The sequence below is a fragment of the Lissotriton vulgaris genome, chromosome 10 (assembly GCF_964263255.1).
Source record: "Lissotriton vulgaris chromosome 10, aLisVul1.2, whole genome shotgun sequence".
In the NCBI taxonomy this organism is placed as follows: Eukaryota; Metazoa; Chordata; class Amphibia; order Caudata; family Salamandridae; genus Lissotriton; species Lissotriton vulgaris.
The window spans coordinates 1,078,535,322-1,078,550,811 of NC_141698.1; the positions used below are offsets into that span (position 1 = coordinate 1,078,535,322).

Here is a 15,490-nt window from a genome sequence, read left to right on the forward strand (position 1 = left end):
AGTTGTCAAGTCCTTGCATTCCAAAGATGGCTTTGTTGGTACACTTGGTAAAATGAGCACCCACAGTCCCATTCACCACCATAAATAGCCAGGCACACCTCTACATCTGAGAACCCCGAGCTAGATAGTGCCGTTCTAGCTGGTGATTCCTGGCCCAGGGGCCCCTCCAATCTTCAACTCCAAAGGGCTCCTCTTAACTAAACCTGCAAGCATCATTTTGGTAAGTGTTGTTTTTGAAAGCTCCTGTGGCTCCCATTCAGCACCAAGGACAGTCTAGTCACCTCTGCACACGGATTCCCCAGGCAAAGGACATTTTTTTGATTGTTGCAACTTGGTCTGTGGGCGCGCAAGACCTTAACTCTTAGTGCGTTCCCTTGAACTCGCCCGTGAGTGCCACCTGAGATTTTTTCCATTGGCCACAATGATAACGTTTGACAGCTTTAAAGTATTGATTTTATTGTTGTAATTGTTATTGCATTTATATAGCGCTTACTACCCTTGATGGGACGTCAAAGTCCTTTTTCGGCGAATAGCACGCTGTTCCAGAACCCAAAAAGGATTAGTGGTGAATTAGAATAGGGAAATATGAAATTAATTTGAGTGGTGGACATGCTAGTCTGTTATTTGAATTGCAAAAGGATAGTGGAGGGATAGAAGAGGGAAGGTTTTGCATTTATATAGCATTTGCTACTCCTGATGAGGTGTTGAATGTCTTTCGGTGAGTAGCACAATTCTCCGGAACCCAAACAGGATTATTGGGGAGAGGTTGTGGTCCGTCCGGCTACATTGCCGTCTTTGGTGCTGGAAACCAAGGTTTGAACCTCGGGGTCGCATCCACATCCTGTGATTCTGGGCAAATCACTTCATCTCCCCGTGCCTGAATGTGTCCTTGTGTAAAGTAACCGGTGATCATGTAAAGCACTCCAATACCTTTGGGTCGAGTTTGAGCTATATAAATCTGCATTAAAAAAAAAAAATGGAAATTAGTATAGGCAAACATAAATTAATTTGAGTGGTGGGCATGTTGGTCTGTTATTTGGATTGAAAAAGGATAGTGAAGGTATAAAAGAGGGAAAGATTTAGAAACCTTGTTTGGGGGAGCGAATAGCATTAAGAGAAGGTTTGGGATGAGTAAAGTAGAGGTGGAGAGGGGAAGAGTCAGAGGGAAGTGTTTAGAAAGGCTTGTTTTGGAGATATGAACAGTAAAAGAGGAATGAGATGATGCGAGGTGGGGTAGAGGAGGGAAGAATCTAGAAAGGGTTATTTCGGAGTTCATAGTAGTGGAATGGGGTTTGGGATGAGTGAGAGAGTGGAGGTTGAGAATATACTGAGATAGGTATATAGTGAGAAATAGATGAGAGTGTAGAAAGTGTTATTTTGAGGATCATAGTAGAATAGGGTTTGGGATGAGTGAGAGTGGAGGTAGAGGATTTATTGAGAGATATAGGGTGAGAATTAGGGTAGTGCATTGTAAAGAGTAGTAGAATGAAGTTTGAGATGAGTCAGAGTAGAGGTAGATATATTGTGAAAGGTATAGAATTACCCAACGTTACCAAGGCGTCAGCTCCCTAGAGGGCAATGAATGGGAGTCCTTGTAGTCGCACATTTGTCAAAGGTCTGTCCCAGCAACAACCTACTTGGTGCTCTGCTCCCCTGCCTTGACTACAAGTCCTCCCGCTCATGCCCCCTAGGGAGCTGATGCCCTGTTAACAAGGGGTAATTATTCTTCAGAATCAGCAGCAAGTATTAGATTTGTTCCTACAAGATTACTTAATGTGCCTTATGCAAATTGCAAACCTATAGTGCACTCATGTTTTTAAGGGAAGTGACCTCATCGCCTGGCGAAAGCCCAGGACCATTTTCTAGACAACTAGAGAGGCTGAAAATGTTGTTGTCTAGTTTAGGGTCATAGGATCATCACATCATAAATACCCTACTATAGTGTTTTTTTTATCCTTCCCTCCCACTCCAGAAATAGAGGATACTTTAGGAGTGGGTGAGGAATGTTCTCTTCAAAGTTACGCCCCCATACACCTTTTTCATAAGTGCTCCCTCAAACACGTTTGTCCCTACCTGGGCCTTTAGGAGTTGGGGTGAGCCCATTGATGAAACATGTCACTATAAGAGTGAGTGAGGGCTATATACACCGAGAGTTCCTATGTCCAATCGTTAACTGACCCATAATCTTGTGTTGGTGATAGATTGGACATAGGAACCCTTGGTGTGAGTTTCACTGAAGAGAGGACCATCATATCAACCCCCACTCACCAGCAGTGTTTAGTTTCAAGAAGTGTAGACTATTGTATGCCTGTGGAAATTGTGGTTGACGTGCTGGAACATAATTTAGGAAAGGAAGAATGACAAGGAAAAATCCTGTAGATGGATTAATGCCTCACCACTGCATCAGCATTTGGGTGAATGGATGGGGATGTACCATATGCCATTATTTAAAACTAAAACAAAGAGTGTCAAGTTTTGCTTTATGTAGGATCTGTAGGTAATTGCCCAGCCCATCTGCCTAAAGTATCCTTAAAATCTTTCAGGCCCTATTTCTCGTTGCTTTCTACTTATGCACACTTATGCACATGGGTATTCCCTTGCAGGTTTGCAAACTGGTTAGAGGATGCACTGAGCTCCTCCTTGTTTAAATCAAAATTCACATTGTAAAGCTTCCTCAGGCAATGCCGGATTAAGTTGAAATTTGGTTTATGCAAACAATTCTTGGCGGTTATGGAAAACCTGTCCAAATCTGCATCTGGGACAGAGATGCTATAAGGGTGATTCTAGCGTAACCCTAATTTGGACTGGTCTTGGCCGTTTTCTACTCCAAGTCAAAAGAGCTTGTGTTTCTGTAGTGAATGCTTTACAGCTTCCCAGGGTACATTCGATCTGTTGGAGGCTTTGTCGGTTAATACAAATTACTTAACATTCAAACAGTCATCCTTAATTTACATTGCTTTTGCCTAGCCACCATGTTTTTACAACATATAAGTCTGACTCCTTGTTTTAACCTTTCAGATAGGAATGCCCCACTCCACTTCTTTCCTGTATATGTCCTGATGAAGACCCCGATAAGGGACTTAACGTAGCCTACAGACAGGGGTCGAAACGTCGACGGCTCTTTTCTTGGACTTCCGGAGCATGCCCCTGACAGTTTTGATTTTAGTATGTGACCGTTGAATGTCATTAGTCTAACAGTTTATCAATGGATTCCTTGATTTTTGGCTTTTGTATCTGAATTGTTATGATTTTTTTGGAATATTGTAATCGTCACTTATTTTTGACTGTGCCTATTTTCTTTGACTTTACACTCCCTTGAGCACCACCCCCTCCCTTCCCTTCCTTTCCTCTCCCCGTCTGGGGCTATTTATTGAATGTGCAGTATTGTTAGTGTGTGTAGCATACAACACGCTTCCCTTGCGGGGACCCCCTTCTTACATGTACCATAGAGCGCCCAGGTCCCCGCGACTGCATGGGTTTAACCCCCTTTATTGTAACGTAGCCACCATGTTGGACTGATGCGTCCGCTTCCATTCGCATAATATGCTGTTGCGAGTTATGTTAATCTGAAGTCAAGACTTGTTTGTTAACCCCCATGCAGAAATGTACAGGTCAAATCCCTTCGGTTGAGGCAGATATTAATACCTCTGTTCGCGTCCAGGCTTTGCTGGAAGTACTAGGCTTAGAAGCAAAGCTTGCTCCATGTTTTGTGTTTGTACCCATGCCTTCTTAAGGAGCGATGTTTACAGTTTAAACCATACCATCTGGATTCTGAAGTGTACAATCTTAATTCAGCTGTTTTTATTTGTCTGAAAACCCCATGCTGCAAGTAATTTGAATGTGAAGATTTCAAACACTTTTTATTCAATTATTTTAACTTCAGGTCTTTTTTAGAGTAACAACAGTAAAGTTCAATGGATTGTTTTATTTGTTTTATTGTAATTCTCATAAAACCACACAGTTAGATTTTATGAGCAAATGTATTTAGTGACAAATTATTATAGTTTATTTTCTGTATATGAATGGCTTGTAGCTGTATAGATTGTCTTGTGTGATCAGTTAAAACCATTACAATATATTTATTCTGACATAGGCAAGTAGCACCAGTAACGGTAAGGTGACATGCGGTTAGGGTTACCAGAGACTCTACCACCAGGATGAATATATTCCAGTTCTGGCTTTCTTTTTTACAAGCTATTGTGTTCAGGTGTCTAAATAAAACTAAACAAACCCCAAAGTGCAGTGATTTTATTTTAAATTTTTATTGAAAGTCCAGGAGTGGCAGCGAGGTGTTCCGTGGACACGAAGGCCTGGTTGTAATCCTAAATGACCAAAACGTGGTGGGTGCAGTGCAAGATGGGTTCTATGTTGGGCCTTTTGATTCAATATATAGTGATTGGAGTCACAAGTGAGCATGGGAAGTAAGGTGTGGCTCTGGTACTTGAATATCACTTGGGAGGAAGGAGTGGCATGGGTACCCTATTTATTGGATGCAACAGTGCAACAGTGTAAGTAGCAATAAGGTGCTTAATAGAAGAGTGTTCTCTTTGCAGATAGTGGAAGTTCCTAGAGTGACGAAGAGGAAAATTGCTTTAGATATAGCAGGCCAGTTGGATATACGTGGCTGTAGGAAGAAAGATTAACAATATCTCTAGAATATTGCTCAAGATTGATAGTTTGTGAAGCAGGGGGCACTGGAGGTAGTTGTGGAGTTTTGAAGGGAATTGTCTTTTTTTAAAGAGCAGATGCTTAAAGGCGTTCAGACAATAGAGCTCAATTTGTGTGCAGAGCTAATCCAGAATTTCTAATGGGGTATGATATTGAGCATCAGAAGATGGTTTTGTATGTGTTGAAGGGAAATAGTTTGGAGGTGAAGAGTCTGTAAAGTGGTCACAGAGCTTTCAGCTGCCTATTAGAAGTGGATTAGATTGGCAGAAAGTGATTTCTGAGATAGTTAAGCCTTTCCAAACTAATGAAAATGCCACAACGGGCAGCTCTCGTGATATAAGAGGAAAGTTCATTGAATTTTGGTTAAATATAGAGGAAACGAAAACTTGAGTTGGTTGAAGAGGAGGAGATAAATTAGGGGAACAGTGACAATAATCTGGATATGCAGAGCTTGTAATCATGTGACATTGTTTCAGATGTATTTTGAGAGTGTGAGAGTTCCCTTTTGGAGGCAGCAGATATCTCCTTTATCTTTTTCGATAAAGTATGCAGGTAGACCTATTGTGCGGTCTGTGACTGATATATTTTCCTGAGTGCCCACGGCTGAATTGAAGTATAATGGATAAAAAAACATCCCTTTTCCTGTGTGCTCAAGCTTCTGGGAAGACCACGGGTCCTGGGTCAATAGCATGAAGATAGGTATGCTCTACGTGGGCCATCTAGAATTGTCCCTGCACAATAGTCTGAGCACTTAGCTTTACAGTAAAACAGAGAGGAGTGCAAAATACTTCATGGACATGACTGGTCCAGCAAGTCTCGCATTTGTAACACTTTACTATAGTTGGGGTGATACATATCTGATTGAGACCCACATTGTCTTGCACTTTTGGGTCTGGAGTGTGTCCAGATATATGGGTCTCCCGCTCGTTGTTCTTAAGTCAACTCTGAGGCTAATGTCAAGCCCAGAAAGCAATTATTTACAAAGTAGAAGGCAGAGGTGTGTTTAATGTCCTGTAGGAATGAAAGTAGGACTTGGAGCCAAAATCCATTTTTGTGTTTATTGGGACTTTACAGTAAGTCAAAGATTTACGGCCATATGTAGGAAGCCTAATTGCGCTCGCAAATGCTGAAATTCGCAGAACTTCAGCATTTGCGATCGCAATTGGGGCAGTGTGCTATGTAGCACACAAAAACCCACATGCAAAATAAGGAAGCACAAAATTTGCGATTCCTTATTTTGCTATTGCATTTAAGGAATCTCAAATTGTGATTCCGTAAATGCAATGTAAGAAGCACCCAAGTTGTGCGACTTTTGGCTTAAGGAATCGCAAAATAGCACCAACTTCAGGTTGGTGGTATTTTCCGATTTCTTTGAAAAATGCACTTTTTGGCATTTTTCAAAGTGCCATGTGGGTCACATACAATGTATGTGGGCCACATGTGTACCCATGTCAATTTCAGGGGGAATGCAAAAGGGTGTCCTATTGACACCCTTACAACCCTGAAATTGCATTCTCAATTTGCGATTCTCGAATTGAGAATTGAGAATGTCTTCCCACTCATTCCTATGGGCCTTCTAGCCCATAGGAATGAATGAGAAGGTATTCCTTATCTGCGAATCGCAATTGGCGATTAGCAAATAAGCGGGATTCGCAATAAAATTTGTTAATCCTACCTACAATTCGTTTTGCGATTTTCTAATTGCGATTCCCTAAAAATCACAATTTGGGAATCGCAAAATGAAAATTACCTACATATGACCCTTAGGACGGAGAACTTCATTTAGGAGCCATACAAGGGTTGTATGCAGTGTTTCTATGTTTATTAACAAAAGGTCTCCAGGATCTGAGTGCTGTAGCTCTTTTTGTACACCTTAATTTAATACAGATTCTGATTTTGTGTATAACTGTTTCTAAGCTCCGAAAGCACACATTGTGAGTGGTATGATATAATCTTATTTTTTGTGTTCGAACAGGTAGTTTTCGCTGTTGCTGCCGCTTTAAGTGAAGATGGGGAAGGGGTACAAGGTGGTGATTTGTGGATTGTCTAATATCGGAAAAACAGCCATCCTGGAGCAGCTTCTTTACGGAAACCACACTGTTGGTAAGGTCTTCTTCGGATTGTTTTTCGCTTAATCTGGCTTTACTGTCAGCATTTATTACAACACTTACTTTAACTTTTACTGTCCCTTTTTGATCTTCTAACGCGAAAAAAAATTAAAATGGTATGTACACAGTGTACAGAGGAAAATACAGCTTCTACAATATTTTGCAAAATAAAACAATGCCATAAAAGTGCGCTCTACAAATCAATCAATCAATCAGGAGTTCGTAAAGCGCAACTACTAACCTGTGAGGATCTCAAAGCACTGGTGAGGATGTGGGAGGCTCTGAGTGCTGGGGTCATCCGAAAAGCCAGGCCTTCAGGTCCTTCCTAAACTGAGGCAGTGAGGGAGATTGCCGGATGAGGAGGAAGAGGGTGTACCAGGCTTTGTCTGCAAGGTAGGAGAAGGACTTTCCTCCTGTTTTAGTCTTGCTGAAACGTAGGATGGTGGCCAGTGATATCTGGGCTTATCGAAGGTGTCTTTTGGGTGCGTGGAAGGAGAGAGGGCTGTTCAGGTATGTGGGTCCGGTGTTGTGAAGGGCCTTGTATACGTGTATGAGTAACACTAACAGCTGGGAAGGTATCTTGGCAGGTGTGAGTCTAGCCAAACCTTGGGCCTAGTGGGACTACTCTAAAAGCCAGGTCTTCAGCTTCTTGTGGAATTCAAGAAGTGAGAAGGCTCTTATGTGTAGAGTGATGCAGCAAAGCTCCCTAACAACCCTCAAACTCATCTCACTTAACCCAGGAGCAACTCATTTCTACTCATCGGCGGGGCCCATAGCACCGCGAGCCACACATTCACACACCTCACTGCCCCTGAATCAGTGAAAAAGAAGGCAAGCTGCTGGATAGCGGTGTACCTCATTAACTTAAATTCTATACATTATATACATTTCAGAAATCATTCAACTATTATAAGGAAAACAAAACATCAAGGTACTCCCCTATTTGGTTGATGGACCAACAATTAGAAGTCAGTTGATGGCGATTAAGACCAACTCAATCACAATATTCCTGTAACTTTAGCATTTAATTTTGTCATGACTTTTATTCTAATAAAAACAGACTCGAGTTTATATTTTACAATGGTTTATCTACTTTCATTTAGGAAAGAAATTAGCATATTCTTTAGACACGCACAGATTCTAAGCATTTATTTAATACATTTAAGAAAGAAAATTAGAAAGCATATTACCAATCTGTCATAGGTAGATCACAGGACTGCATTGAACAGGTTCCCAAACTGACTGACTTCCTAATCTCCTCAATACCTCCCTTCCAATATAAAATCTCCGCCATCATTTTCTCCGCCCCATCAAAGTTAAAGCCCAAAATTTCTCAAAGTCTCTTACACCATAACATCGTTCAAACTGACAGCATGTCGTGGTGCTAAATAAAATAAATGGAACCAACCACAACCCTCTTTGGGCAAGCTCTTTTATACCCTTTCTTACTAACTATCTAACTCAAATATGACATTTTTAGGGTCCGTAATCATTTCTTATTGGTCCATTAGAGGGGTGGTGATGATCACCTCATGTCCTCCTTGTTCAAACCAGTTCGAAAATTTGCCCTGTCATTCACAAGTTTTTCCCATGATTTAATATTCACAATTTGTACTTGTCGTTCTCTCCTTGCATCTTTTGTACATAATAAAGTTTTGTTGGCTTTCTTTCCCAGGCTTTTAAATGCAAGCATCCTTTGGCACATTTCCCGTTCATAGGCCAAGCTGACCTTGACATCTCTAGCTCCGAGCATAGGCCGTTCATTCACACTTCTCACATGCACATTGCGCATGCAGGGGGGCCATTTTTCAGAGTCCGCTTTCATTGTTTCACTTAAACAACCATTTTCAGTCTAGGCCGCGCAGGCCTCATTGGGAACTAATGCGAAAAGAAACACAACAGAAAATAGATATAGAATTTTAACCTTTCTGTTTACCTCCCAGTATTCTAATTTTTCCCGGTTAGATGTTACCTAGCAAAAGCACACATATAAGCGTCATTTTACTCACCATATGCATTCTTTATTGCCACAGAAATCCTCTAACATAAACACAAATACACACGTTTATTCTGTTAAATCTACAATATTGCTGCTCTATATTAGTATTACTCGTTCGTTATTAGTATATTTATTTCTGCAAAACAGCAATTAGTTTTCCCATGTGTTTGTGTCGACTTTACGTGCATTTTGTTGATTAGTTTACATGCTTCAAAATTAATATCACCATATATGATTTGCTTTCTGCAGGATATACAGATGGTTTTAATTATGTGGATCATTAATGGTAGTGGACACTGAACTCTGTACCAACATCTACTTCGTAGCATGTCCACTCCTTCACTGATGACCAGTATGTCAGATAATTAAGCATGATTGCATATACTGGCGCAAACAACTCCCTGTACTTCGATACGTGAGGGGTAATTTCTGAGACATAAATATGGAAAGATAGTCATTTTATCACAGGATGGGGTGAGGGGGGGATCGAGCGGTCGAGCAGTCAAAGGCTTACTGTTGGTGATGTAGGTTAAAAAAACTTAGATACAGTTAAAACATGAATAACTTTCTATAACTAGAAGGTTCAATTATGACCCTTTCTTCTAACAAAAAGATCAGGACTTTTTCACAACTGGATCAAAGGATGGTAAAATATGGTATGCATTAACAATGTTAACTGTGTGCTACTAGGACCTTGAATCTGAGCAGAACACTGAGTTCCATCCCTGCGGCTGCCTAAAAAGGGATGACCGGTGAAAAGAAGTTCTGATACAGCACTATTTTTGCCTCTCTCGAGTGTGTTCGGATATGCAGGCCTGGTTGAGTAAATGCAGACAAGAACAATTCTATGTGTGGCTCGTTTGGTCATCAATATTTTTGTTTGTGTGGATAACTGCCAACTAATTGGTACATCCATATCATCCTGGAAGTTATTGGGCCCTTTCTGTTTTGATGTCTAGCAGGTACATGAAGCGGCCAGATAGGATGTTGGTGCTAATGTTACAATCACAAACTCAGTGGATGTCCCAGGCTCAGTGGAGTAACAGCCACCCTCTACGCAAACAACAAGCCTCTCAAATATTGCAACTTAGCCTGCGGTAGCCTGGTGGTATGTTGGTTAGGAGTGTACATTTTTCTCCAGAAGGGTTTTCATAATGATGCAATCATCAAGGGTGCAACCTTTTGTGCCAAGTGTCCGAGTCTCTAACGAGGAAGGCTTTCAGAGGTTGTACACTCAGCGGCAAGTACTACTGCCAAAGTTGCAAGGGAGAAAGTATGTTTTGGACTGTGGGCTTTTGTAGAATCATTGGAGATGAAACAAATGCTCTCTTTTGCTGGGGGCCTTGGCGAGATCAGCAGAGAAACAATTCCTCTTCGTTCGAGTATGTTTGTCTTGGTCAGGCTGGCCAGCAATAGCAGCCCTCTAGGCTTTGCACAAGCTCCAGTCACAGAGTGCAGTAGGTCATAGCTGCACGTTTGAAGTTGCTGCACCTCTCTATTCTAGAGGTTGACTTCATACTTGTTCTTGATCAAAGCAACAGATGGCTTCCTGCTCAGTCTTCAAGTCTCTCCCTGGCTCCAAAGTAGGGCCGCAATGTTTCCCCCCTGCCCACGGTCAGTCATTCCCTTTTCAGAGAGCGCCAAGAAATCAAAGGTGAATTGAAATGCTGGTGTCCTGAACAATCTTGTGTTCCAATGTTGTGACACTTTGTGACAAACCACCACTTACCCGTATGCTGACCCATGCTTCAATATATCGATGAAACTGTCCATATGAATCTTGCTTTGTGTTGTCCAGTTCCATGTCGAGGCCGCCGGCAATACCTAAAACTGCGGCGGAATCCGTGGTGTTTAGGGACGTCACTGATGTTTTAGATTAATTCCAAATTCCCTCGAGTCAAATGGACACGGTTGTATTACTGGGGCTGTAGCTCATTTAAGTACGTTTGCACTGATTACCAGAGTTTTACATGGTCTTCCTTCTGCAAAATCTGTCCTCATGCAGGCCATAGTTTTCTTACTGGAACTTGTGGGGTGTTAAATACAAAGCTTTCTTCTCTTTGTAGATCCGACAGCTGATGGGCAGTAACCCATCCCCTCATTTTAATTTTATTTTTTAATTTCATTTTACACATTTAGTTAGTGTACCTGGAACTGAGGAGATGGGGTGCATCACATAGCACAACACTTATACATTGGAATGCAGCTGAGTGATAACACATTTATTGTTATAGCAGTGAATGAGAGTCCCAGGTAGGCGTGTGATCACTGGGTGTTGCAAATTATTGCAATTGATGGAAAAAGAGTGCTTTGAAATGTTTCCTGAAGGTAGTAATATGTGCAATCAATCTCTGGCAGCTCCAGAGATTGATTTTTTCCATGCGAGAAGTAGTCCTGGATTAAGGAACATCAAAGAGAAAGAGGGCCCCTGCTCCTCTGGACTCTGGAGCCTCGAGATGTCGAGTAGTTGTTGCTATAAGGTGGATAGACGTTGGGGTAGCTTTGTAGACTGGGCAGTAGATTTAGAATTTGTGATGTTTTTTATGCATGGGACGAAGGAGACGTTCTGGTGTAGAGTGATCCCCAAAGACTTGAAGGAAGATGAGACTAGGTAGAAGTGATTTATGTCTACTGCATTGATGACTGAGCAGTCACATTTAATAGTAACATGCATATGTGCATGGGGGGGATTATATAGTCTTCTCCAAGCTTCTAATACTTTTTTCCTAGTGTGCAATGTGCATAACTGTTCTATGGAAGACCTTCATAACAGGAAGACAGTATTGAGAGTGAAAATCCAGATAATGCTGCAGACAGTGATGATTCCTTTTTAGGGTTCAGAATACATAAGATGGACTTAGTATTTTTTTTCACTGCATCCTGCCTGTAAGGGAAAAGTGTGACTTCACAGTGCAACGTTAGGCATGGTCTGGCTACCTGAAATTCCTCACTGTATATTACAGGAAATTAGAATAAGACTTGTTGAGGCAGAGGTGTGTATGAGTGTTTCACCTCTTCATTGTCACACAGCCTGATAACATGATTTCTGATCCTGAAAGATTGCAAATAAATGATTTTGTTAGCTCAATTAAGTTGTTAATTCATTGCAATTTGTAGATAATTAATTGGTATGCACCTTATTAACATGGTTGGTGAAACATGAACTTCTGTGTACCTTCTGCAGAGTACAGCACTGTACCCTGAAGAACGCCAGAAACACCTAGTTCACCTCGCAAGGAACTCCTATCACACATGAGTAGTTGTTGGTTATTTTGTGGAGAGGTCTTCTTTGGTCTTCTCTTGTTTCATGTTGAGTGGTTGCAGCTCATCTAGTCTTGGTTTTGTTTGCCTTCCAGTATTTGTAACTTCTCTTTTCCCAGCACCATCGCCCAAACACATACACAAAAAAGAGAACTTGGTCTCACTTAAGTAGACTAAACGGAACACAGCCTAAGTTCTCTGGTTGTGCCTGGGTGTGTGAGAAATCTGGATGTTTTTTGAGTTGGGGGGGGGGGGGGGGGGGCTGAGCCCTTTTGAAGCAACAGCCACAATCCTTGTCCGGGTGAATCACACAAATCACTAAATGAACCCGGTAGCTTGGCACAAAAGTAGTCCGGCTTAACTTAATGGCAATGTGTAAAGTATTTATGCAGAACACAAATAGTAATACAGTGAAAACACAACACCTGAAAAATCTCGAACCAAATTAAAAATAGAGCAAAAGTTTATAAATTATTCGACACCATAACGATAAAAATCCAATCTGATGAACCTGAGATATGCAATTTTAAATATTTTATGTCAAAGTAGCGCTTAAAAGCACAAAGCCCCACTCACGGTTATCTGGTCGTGCGAGACGAGGTGAAATGAAGGTTTAGGCAGGGCAAAAGGCTTATTTTGCCAAGTCGATATGGCAGTTTATACTGCACACACAGGCGCTGCAATGGCAGGTCTGAGACATATTTAAAAGGCTACTTAAGTGGGTGCAATCAGTGCTGCAGGCCCACTAGTAACATTTGATTTATAGGCCCTGGGTAGATGTAGTAACACTTACGAGACTTGCAAGTAAATTAAATGTGCCAGATGGGTGGAAGTCAATTTTACCATGTTTTAAGCAGAGAGCGCAAGCACTTTGGCTCTGGGTAGCATGGTGAAGTGTGCAGAGGCCTAAAAGCCAACAAAAATGGGTTCTGAAAACAGGGGGAGAGAAGGCTAAAAATTTGTAGATGACCCTGCAGAGAGGGCCTGGTCCTCCAACGGTGTGCGCCTAGTTCGGCGTTTCGGAAGTGGTCACAATTCTTGAATGTGTTTGGTGATGTCGTGGTTGTCTATGTGTCCTGCGGTAGGGACTGTTAGTCTTACTGTCTGTGTTTTTAAAGGCTTGTGCTGCTGCAGTGCAATACGTGATCTGTAGTCCTTTCAAACAAGCTCCCCAACAGCAAGCATTAAAATGCCCTCATGACTACTGCAAGCATGAAATAGATCATCAAGGAAAGCTTCTGATGACCTTATCTTCTCATATTGGACAACTAATGGTGAATAATTGATCTCTGATTGCAGTTCAGTAATGATCATTTGTACTTCTGCTACCTCTTGAGCTCATTGCGTGATCCAGAGCTGGCGACAGATAATGTCGAATTAATACGGTGCGCAGTGACAGCTGAAGGATTTTCTGGGTCCAGAGCAAGACCCATTTTGGGGATTTATGGAACAAATTTTATTGCCCATTTTGTGCTAATTCATGCCACACAACATCACACAATACTGAATTATACATTAAGCTTTCTGACATGGGGGACACACGAAAACAGCCGAAATATGTCTTGTCCTGCATCCCAAAAATCTTTGGGGAGACACTTGATGGAGGAAGAGCGAGACGGAGACGGAGTAAGAGAAGAGAGTGAGAAATGTTGAGATAGAGAAAAAGACAATGTGTGAGATAAGGAGGCAAAATACCTCCTTCCAAAGCTTCCCCTTTGGAGAAGGGTGGTTTTGGGCTGTTGCCCACTATGCCTTAAAATGCCGCCGACTATGCCCACTTTTGTTTGCCGGACTTTCTTTTTATATATGGCTTGAAATAGTCTGCAATCGTGGTTTTGTGCAGGAAAACAGTCAAAAGGTTTTCTTTTGATAATTTGCAATTACTGGTATTTAGTGTTGGCGTCTCGAATCTGGATATTGAAGCATTTTGCTCTCATGCATCATGCACAAAATGGTGCTTTTATGACACCAGACTGTGTACTGTACCTGTGATATGCTGTGCATTCTTGGCCCATTGCACCTTTCGAAGCCCTTGGTCTTTTCAGCATCACCCTAATATGTGCATTGTACCCGCGCACGCAAGAAGAGCCACTGGATTGTTCAGTTGGGATGACCAGCAGCCCTGGACCTTAGACGGGCCCCAGAGGTGAATTTGAAGGAAGCCATGAAGCATCCACACACCCCGATTCAAATGCCAAACCACATGTCAATGGCAGCCAGTATTTACCCTTGGGAGTTCTCTTGTCGAAGACCGTTCACTCACGGGTCCACGGACCAACATCCCTAGACTCTCGAACCTGGCTGCCTGCATCTCTCTAACTGCACCACTTTGTGAGCAGACAACCATTCTCCATGGGCCGCGCTGCCTGCAGCTTTCTAACCATGGAGTCGAAGGCCACTGTTCAGACGTCTCACTGCCTGTATCTCTCTAACCATCCCACTTGAGGGCAGAGAGCCGCTCTCTTGGGGTCTCGCTGCCTACATCTTTCTACCCAGACCATCAGGGTGCAGAGCTACTCTCCTGATGTCTCTCTGACTGCATCTTTCCACCCAGAGCACCCGGGAGCAGAGAGCCACTCTCCCCGGGTCTCCCTGCCTGTATCTCTCTAACCACCCCACCTGGGGGCAGAGAGACACTCTCCTTGGGTGTCACTGCCTCCATCTTTCTATCCTAGCGACCTGGGGGCAGAGAGCCACTCTACTTGCATCTCACTGCCTCCATATTTCTGCCCAGGCCACCTGGGGGCAGAGAGCCACTCTCCTTGGGTGTCACTGCCTCCATCTTTCTATCCTGGCCACCTGGGGGCAGAGAGCCACTCTACTTGCATCTCACTGCCTCCATCCTTCTACCCAGACCACATAGGGGCAGAGAGCCATTCTCCTCAGGTCTCCTTGCCTCCATCCTTGTACTCAGACCACCTGGGGCAGAGAGTCGATCCCCATGGGTCTCACTGCTTGCTTCTGACAGTCTCTGGTGGTACGCCTTTCTCTCTTCTAACCCTTAGGCCCTCTTTATTCAGACCTCTGTCGTGGGCATCACTGGAGTTATTTGTTCGGTGACGTGTACCGAATGCATTGGAGAGGTTTTCAAAGGAAAAGGTCCGTGGCAATAGATGGTGAGGCGCCCACAGTCACAGGGAAAAACGTTCATTACGAAGAAACCAGTTAAACAACAGCGGAGAATCAAAATGGGCTCCTTACGAATTACATGGAACTTGCAAGACATCACGTAAAATTTGGGAAAAGTATGAAAGAGAGGAGATGGACAAACAAGAGACAATGGTAAGACTGAATCAAAAGACAGTAGCAGCTGTGCTTGGTAGAAGGGAAGGAAGAAATGGAGGAAGAGAAAGCTGGATAGGGTAAAAGTGCAAAAGACAGCAGAAGACCAGGAAAGTACACGTTGGAGGAAGAGGATCTAGAGGGAACAAGAAAGAGTCGGAGGGGAAAAAAG

At 42.6% G+C, this 15,490-nt stretch overlaps 1 protein-coding gene across 4 annotated transcripts in view; it reads left to right on the plus strand.

Annotated features, from left to right (window-relative positions):
• The window catches only part of NKIRAS1 (NFKB inhibitor interacting Ras like 1), a 156,204-nt gene that overhangs the window by 108,413 nt on the left and 32,301 nt on the right, over positions 1–15,490 (plus strand). For 2 of the 4 annotated variants that reach the window (XM_086942150.1, XM_086942153.1), the window contains exon 2: positions 6,644–6,771. In XM_086942150.1, coding sequence (XP_086798276.1) covers positions 6,678–6,771 — 94 coding nt within the window. In that variant the 5' untranslated portion in view covers positions 6,644–6,677. Of the gene's footprint in view, positions 1–1,836; positions 3,166–4,192; positions 4,341–6,643; positions 6,772–15,490 lie in introns of those variants that run through there. The other 2 variants (XM_086942151.1, XM_086942152.1) reach the window with 2 other exon arrangements.